This window comes from Panthera uncia, chromosome D4, assembly GCF_023721935.1.
Source record: "Panthera uncia isolate 11264 chromosome D4, Puncia_PCG_1.0, whole genome shotgun sequence".
Taxonomy (NCBI): Eukaryota; Metazoa; Chordata; class Mammalia; order Carnivora; family Felidae; genus Panthera; species Panthera uncia.
Genome location: NC_064807.1, coordinates 31405886 through 31414205, shown reverse-complemented (window position 1 = coordinate 31414205; position 8320 = coordinate 31405886). Strand labels below are relative to the sequence as shown.

The following is an 8320-nucleotide window of genomic DNA, read 5'->3' as shown; positions in this document are numbered from 1 at the left end:
TATTTTTCAGAGAGAGAGCGCACGCGAGCAGGGGAGGGACAGAGAGTGGGAGACAGAATCCCAAGCAGGTTCTGGCAGTCAGTACAGACGGAGCTGGAACCCACCAACCCTGAGATCATGACCTGAGCAGAAACCAAGAGTCGGATGCGTAACCGACTGAGCCACCCAGGCGCCCCCAAAGACGACAACTGCTAAAAAAAAAAAAAAAAAAAAAAAAAAAAAAAGTTCATCTGTCCATAGTGGTTTCCATGAAATATGAGCCTAAAATTAATGAATGAAGCCTAATTATTAGTCTGGCCTCCCTGTCAGAATCATCTGTCACCTCAGCTTAGTTCCCCAGGCACTCCGCCCGCCGTTGTGCAGCCGGATCCCGCGCCAGTGCGGTCCCAGACCTTGGCCCCGACCGCATGGAGCGCCCAGATCTCCCCATCAGCCAGAGATGGAGTACGAGTGACTGAGGACAGCACGTTCTGGGCCAGGCGCAGGACTCGGTTGAGGGCCGAGAAGAGAGTAGGGAGAGGGGGCGGGGCGGGACACGCCCCGCCCCCGCCCCTCCATCTACTCCCATTGGCTGAGGGTTTCCAGGCACCATCCCACGGCCCGCCCGCCGGGCGACACTTAAAGTGTGCAGAGCAGGTGCCTCGCGTGGAGCAACAACTTTGCGCGCGTGTTTAGGCTGAGCGCGGCGCCCATTCATTGCCCACGAGCACCCATCCGTCTGTCCTACCGGTCGTCCAGCGAGAAGAGGCTCCAGGACGAAGGCAACCGCCACCTGGAGAACTGTGACCCAAAGGGGCCGAGAGTGCGGCTGACCCTCGTGGGCCAGGACAGGGGACTGTGGTCGCGACCATGCAGACGTGCGCCAGGGCCTGGGGGCTGCGTCTGGGCTGCGGAATCGGGGGCAGCCGCCGCCTGGCTGGGGGCAAGGGACCGCTTTGGGTGCCGCGGGGCCGTGACAGCAGCAGCGGCGGGGACAGCAGCAGAGCTGGGGACTCGCGCCTCCTCGAGCGCCTCCTGCCCAGACACGACGACTTCGCTCGGAGGCACATCGGCCCGGGGGACAAAGACCAGAGGGAGATGCTACAGGCCCTGGGGCTAGCGGTAAGGACCCCACCCGGCCCTCCAGGGCCTCACCCCGCCTTACCCAGGTTCTGCCGGCTCGGCCTCCCGGCCCCGCCTGAAGCTCTGCTTGGCTCCGCGTGGGACCCGCACCCCGGATCTTGGGCCCTGGCGTGGAAGCGAGCCTGCGAGTTCCGTTCCTGTGCCCCAGGCTTCTCTCACCCGTTTACTTTCTCCACCCGCTTTTCGCGCCTCAGAACCTTATGTTTTTCAACCCAACTCGCCCTCCTGATGAACCCTAACTTTGCAAAAGGAGGACCTCCTGGTTTATCCAATTATCTCTGGTTGCTGACTGAAATCCAGCCTAGAGTGGTCGAATCGCTACCCCAGTTCATTTGCTTTCCTCCAAGTGATTTCTGATTTGCTCAAAGTTGTTTTTTTTTTTTTTTAAAGAAACACTAATTAGGAGATTTAAATGAAGTTCCCACAAGCCTTTGTAGATGCAAAACAGAGGTGACTCCTTTAACCCAGAAGCACTTTCCTCTCCCTTTAGTGTTCACGGATTTATGTTTTTTCATTTTAGAGTATTGATGAACTGATTGAGAAGACGGTGCCTGCCAGCATCCGCTTGAAAAGACCCTTGAAAATGGAAGACCCTGTTTGTAAGTTGCCGGGAGAGCTCCCTTTGACTCTGCTTGCTTTGGCCTATTTGTCTTCTACAGTTTCTGAAAATCCAGCTCTGGGTTAGGATTGCCCAGTACTGGGAATATGTTTATTAAAACAAAACAGTGCGAGTACCTCAAAGGGCGGGAGAGGGTGGAATATTTAGTTTCTGGAGCAATCAGTTCTGTACCCTAGGTTGGAGTCCATGCCTCGCCTTTCTAGCTCTTTATCTAGGCGCCAGCAAACTGCCGGTGGAAGGAAGGCAGTGCACAAGGCTGTGGAAGACTCCCCATGTCCCAGGCCATGGTTCTCACATCCTTTGGGTTGAGATGTCATCACCTCTGCAGGTCAGGATACTGAAAGGAGAAAGGACATGCTTATAATCATATACAACTAAGGAAGTGACAAAAATGGGAGGAGATGCAGACATAAGGCCTCCTAGCCCAAGCTTCTTTATATCACAACAGCTTCAAATTGTTCTCTTATGTCCAATTTCATTTACTTATATCTACTGTAAGGCAGCAGTACTCTTCAAGTTCAAATAATTTTTATGAAGAAATATGCAAAAAAGATTTGTGCCTGGTTAAAAAAGTTTAGTTTACTCATAGGATTACTTAGAATTTAGTTTCATACTTAAATATTTTTAATAGTCCTGAAGACTGACTTTCAGAGGTATTTTTATGAGTACTTGACTTAATGGAGTGAGACAAGAATCCGCATGTCAAAGGGTCAGGCAGAGCTGAAGAGCTCTCGCTCTCTCTTTCTCTTTTTAAAAAATTTTTTTTAAATTTTAATGTTTATTTATTTTTGAGAGAGAGACAGAGCACCAGTGGGAGAGAGGCAGAGAGAGCAGGAGACACAGAATCCTAAGCAGGATCCAGGCTCTGAGCTGTCAGCACAGAGCCTGACATGGGGCTTGAACTCAAACCATGAGATCATTGACCTGAGCTGAAGTGGGATGCTTAACGCTTAATTAATTGACTGAGCCACCCAGGCGCCCATCTCTTTCTCTCTTTTAAACAGGAAAGAATTTTCTTGGGTTATCTGGTTTTTGAATCACAGAGATGCTGTCTCTTAGACTTTTGGAGTCAGGTGAAGAAAAGGAACTTTGTTTTTTTTTTTTTTTAGGACACAAAAGATATGTGGATGGCAAACTTTATTTTGTTTTATACTTGATCTTAGCCAAAAGGCCAAGAAGTGATAAAATTTATTTTGTTTTAAAGTAGACAACTTGAAGTATGAAGCCAGTCCAGCTCCAGCTGGCTAATGTAACTCAGGTTATGATAAGAATTGCTCCCCTTGTTGGTTTCAGATCTGAACCATTTCTCCTGATGGCAAAGACCTTGCCCTTAGAGGAAAATCTGCACATTTTGTTCAATTGAACTGATTCAGTCCTGGGATAGTCTTATCTATTTCAGTTTTAGGAAACCAGAATCCTGATTTATTGGATGTTTAAAGAGTGAAGAGTTGTATATATATATATTTTTTAAATTTATTTATTCATTTTTGAGAGAGCGAGCAGGTGAGGGACAGAGAGAGAGAGAGGGAAACAGAATCCTAAGCAGACTTTGTGCAGTCAGTGCAGAGCTCCACAGCAGGGCTCGAACTCACGAACTGTGAGATCATAACCAGAGCCGAAATCAAGAGTTGGATGCTTAACCAGTTGAGCCACCCAGGCACCCCAAGTGTTGTATATATTTTTAAGAGTTGTATATTTTAAAATTTAAAATCTTTACTTATTTTTGAGAGAGAGAGATAAAGCATGAGCAGGGGAGGGGCAGAGAGAGAGGGAGATAGAGAATCTAGAGCCTGAAACAGGCTCCAGGCTCTGAGCTGTCAGCACAGAGCCTGACATGGGGCTGGAACTCACGGGTAGTGAAATCATGACCTGAGCCGAAGTCAGAGGCTTAACTGACTAAGCCGCCCAGGTGCCCCTAAGAGCTGTATATTTTTAAAGCAAGCCTTAGGTAATGCATTTCTGAGATTTTCAAAGTCAGAAAATGTTTGGGTCACCCATTCTTACAATATACTCTAAAACAAGATGTTCTTTAAGAGCATTAGAGCCTAGGGAACATGTCAAAGCCGCCTCTCTAAAAAAAGTTCAGCTGTTTCTTCCCAGCTGAATAATGTGAACATTGGGGGATTCCATTTCTCCTCTTTCATTGAAAGTGAACTCCTGATAAGTAATTTGCAACTTAACTGTAAACTTTAAACCCAGTGGCTTCTGTGAGATTTGGGGCTGGTTCCATCTGGTTATTCTGAGATGACTCAGAGAAAATACTGCACAGTCAGGATTCCACCCCCTTCTCCCTCACCTTGAAGTGAATTGGCTTTCCAACAAAGCTTGCTTCTTGGAAGAATGAGCTCTGGTTGGGGCAGGCAGAGAATGTGTCAGCAAGGCATCAATGTTTTATTCTGAGGTGTGCACATGTCATGGTTAATGAATGTCCTTCACATGAGGAGAACAAACTGGTCCGGGTAACCTCCAGTAGTAGCATTTCCATTTAATAGTAGAGTAGCATTACCCAAACAGTTTCATGTTGAATGCTTGTTTTCTGTTGTATTCAGAGAGGAATTCTGGACCCAATATTTGTTCACTGTATACACAGGAAACTAACAAGAACTAGTTGGTTACATGAGTCTTAAATGCCCTCATTGCTGAGTAAAAAGAGAGCTGTAAGCACCATGGAGATCCTTGAGTTAGTTCTTACACATAATTTAATAATCTCGAACATTTGTTTAGTGCTTACCATATAGTAGGTACTTTTAAAAGTGCTTTTCATGTGTTAATTTAGTCCTTAGCACAATCCTATCAGGTAAGTACCAGTATCATCTGTTTTACAGGGGATATGTCGTAACTTACAGTGGAGGCAGAAGTTGACCCAGGCAGCCCAGATCCACTGTCCACCCTCCAAAGTCTACACCACTGTTTTCACTGTGCCTTCTGCAAAGTAGAAAACTCCTGACTCTGAAGTATCCAGTTTATTGATATGCACAAATCCAATCATGCCAGAATCCCTCTGCCATTTGCCAACTGCTCTGGTAGAAATGCAGTGGCATACTGAGAGCACAGATGTGGAAACACTCAGCCCACTACCAGGGAGAGGGAAGGGGTGATGGGTGCAGCACTAGGGTTGAGTATTGAGGGATGAGTCGTGATGGCTTTGCTGGACAAGGCTGGGGGAGGCTGCCACAGAGGGACCATCATGTATTGGATAGAGTGGCCTGACAGAATCAGATGATTCATCTGTCCTGAGGGATGCTCCCCTCCCCTTGGACACTTAAGTGCTTTGAAAGAATACCTTGATTATCAGTTGAATTCTCAGTAAATCATGCTTCAAAGAAGCAAAGCTACTCAATTCAAAATCCTATTATCCTGTTCAAGTGAATCCACTCTCCCTCACCCACATACACATAAAGAGAAAAAAATAGGAAGGATATATATCAATGGCAGCATTCATTTCCCTGGATGGGCCATGAGGGATGATTTTAGCTTTCTTTTTATTACCTTGTTTTTTCTACATTTTCTACAGTAACTATTTTATAATACCAAATTTCAAAGTACTTTGTGTATGAACCATCTAATCACTTTTAGCTATGGTATGCCTCTCTGTGTAGTATTCTCAGTAAAATAATCTCAAGCTAACCAGACTGAACTAGTCCAGAACTGCACAGAAGCTGCAGGGTTTAAAGTTTACACAAAATTGCACATTGCTTATTGTGAGCATGCTGAGGAAGAAAGGAGACATTAACCCCTCTAATGTTCAAAGTGTTCAAGCAGAACTAAGCAGCTGAGCTGTCACAATGAGACTTTTGACAGACTTGTGGGAACTTAATGTTCTAAGCCACATCTTTTAGAGTGTTATTTAATAAATGGTTAATGGAAGGAGTGTTGTGTAATGCAGCTGCAGGTGGTAACTATGTCACCCAAGTGGGGTTGGGCATTTTCCTGCACTGACCTCAAGGACACCTAAACAGGATAACAGTTCCCCAGGTGATAGATGTCAGGTGTCTTTCAGCTGGATGATATCCATCATTGGGTTCTGTCTGTAGACTCCTCAGTTTGTGACAAGGCTCACCCTTGGCCTTTACCTGGCCAAGTTCCCAGTTTATATGAATTAATTTGTCTTTTTAATACTAGTGGATTTTCATTATGCAGCTGTGGAAATAAACGAAGACCAGTCAAATGAGAAAAGCAAAGACTATTTATTCTGTACTTGTTATAGGGGGAGTCAGCCTTTTGTTTTGGCAGAGGAATGGGAAAACCTTATAGTGAAATAAAGGAAAGGCTTCAGGTATGCCAGTGTTGGGGGCTATTGGCATGCGGAAGATGTAGGGGAGGCAAGTAGAAGCAGGGATCCTCTGTGATTGGTTAAGGGTGTGTATTTGGCTTTTATGGTTGGTCGTACATCAGAAGCCAGCACCAAAATTAAGGTAGCTGTCAGTTATTAATCAAGTCCTGGCCAATAATTTTTGGTCAATTATTATGTAAGTTATTGTGCAGTTTGCTGCATAGTCACTGAAGATAACAAGTTGACTTTCTGCAAGTCTAACTTACAGCAGGCTGGCTTTTGGAGTTTGTTATAGAAAAGGTGTTGGTTTCTTGAGCAGGTTGCTGCAGGTTGTGGGTGAAAGTTCTGTGGTAATATATGGTCTGCCATTGTCTATTTGTGTATTCAGTCTCTTACAATAGAATCTATCTTGTCCTTTTATTTTTGTCATGAATTCTTATTAGGCAGATGGCTGTGGATCTGATACCTTGGAAAGTCAGTCTATTGCCTAAATTGCTAAATGTTCATCGGCCATCTAGTATGTGCAAAGCACTGTGAGGAAAAATATATGAGTAAACATAATCACTTTCCTCAAGCTTATATCTTACCTTCTTAATATAAATATGTCAGTTAAAAAGTTAAACACAGTTAAAAAGTCCCAGGTGCCCTGAGAAGTTTGGATAAAATGCTGCGAGTATTCAGCAGTTGGATGGAGAAATGGGATTTCTGGAACAACATAAAGAGTTGAAATATATCTTCTCCAGTTAGAAGCAAAGACAATACCTTTACATTGACTATGTTCTTTTGGTGTGTAAATATACTTCATATAAGAAGGGAAAAATGCAAAGGAATAAAGGCAGTATCTTCACTGAGAACAGAAAATGGCAAATGCAGCATGAAAAGCATAATTAGGGAAGTATTTTAATGTTGTTGTAGTTCTGTTCATGGAATCTTAATCAGAATAATTATGTAAATCACTCAGGGATTCTAGTGTATGTTCCAACATGACAAAAGCAATTCTTTAGGTGTTCTACAAATTTAACTCAATTCTGACACTATCCACCTGGAGGTAGCATAATATGCTACAGATTAAGGACTCAATAACAAAACTGCCTCTTCAGATGCCAATCCCAAGTCCACCTGTGCTTCTGACCAACAAGCTATAAATTGGAGGTTCCCACAATCCCCTTCGTGGGTTTGATTAATTTGCTAGAGCAGCTCACAGAACTCAGAAACATTTCATATGTTTACTGGTTTATTTTAAAGGATATTATAAAAGATACAGATGAGTCACCAGATGAAGAGGTACATAGGGTGAGGTCCATAAGGGTTTTGAGCACAGGAGCTTCTTCCCTTGTGGAACTTGGGGTTCACCACCCTCTCAGCATGTGGATGCATTAGCCATCCTAGAAGCTCATCAAATTTTGTCCGAGATTAATCTGTAGCCTCCCACCCCCACCCCTTCCTCTCCTCAGAGGTCTGTGGGTGAGGCTAAGAAAATTCCCACCCTCTTATCACTTGGTCTTTTTAGGTCTTTCTAACCAGCCCCATCCTGAGGCTTTTTAGGGACACCACCCTAAAACACTCATTAGCATAAATGTGACTTTTTACAAGGGCTTCTTATGAATAACAAAGGAATCCCATTACTCAAGAAATTCCAAAGACAAAGACCATATATAGTTTTTATTATTACCACAGGGATATTTCAGTTAAATATGTGGAGGTGTATCCCAATAGAAGTTGAGAAATGAAAATATTTTAAAAGGGATGTGTCCTGAAATAAATTATAATCAGTTTTTTCACTTTTTATATTTATTTTTTAAAGTTTATTTATTTATTTTGAGATAGAACCAGTGAGGAAGGGGCAGAGAGAAGGGGACAGAGGATCCGAAACTGGCTCTGTGCTGACAGCAGATAACCCAATGTGGGGCTCAAACTCAAGAACTGTGAGATCAGGAATTAAGGCTGAAGTCATATACTTACTTAACTGACTGAGCCACCCAGCCACCCCAGTTTTTTCCCTTTTTAAAATTAGAATACAAAGTTGAAATCTCAGTCTTTATAAATTGACCATTTTTAGCATTAAAATGTTTGGGACTTATTTATTGACATATAAAGGATACAAACATGTAAACATGCTGATGAGAGCCCAAATAAAATAGGTCCTGTGACTGGGACAAAGAACATAACATGTAAAAACAACTTTTCCTTTTCATCTTGCTAATGGATAATGGAATTCATCCAGCATCATCAAACATTTTATATAAATGAAACTGCTTATTGGGGCGCCTGTTGGCTCAGTTGGTTGAGTGTCTCTTGATTTAGGC

At 43.6% G+C, this 8320-nt stretch overlaps 1 protein-coding gene across 1 annotated transcript in view; it reads left to right on the top strand.

Annotated features, from left to right (window-relative positions):
• The first annotated feature begins 608 nt into the window (after nucleotides 1-608).
• The window catches only part of GLDC (glycine decarboxylase), a 98549-nt gene continuing 90837 nt past the window's right edge, over nucleotides 609-8320 (top strand). Inside the window, exons 1-2 of the mRNA XM_049634590.1 lie at nucleotides 609-1101; nucleotides 1643-1721. Of these exons, the coding sequence (XP_049490547.1) occupies nucleotides 850-1101; nucleotides 1643-1721 (331 nt within the window). The 5' untranslated portion in view covers nucleotides 609-849. The remainder of the gene's footprint in view (nucleotides 1102-1642; nucleotides 1722-8320) is intronic.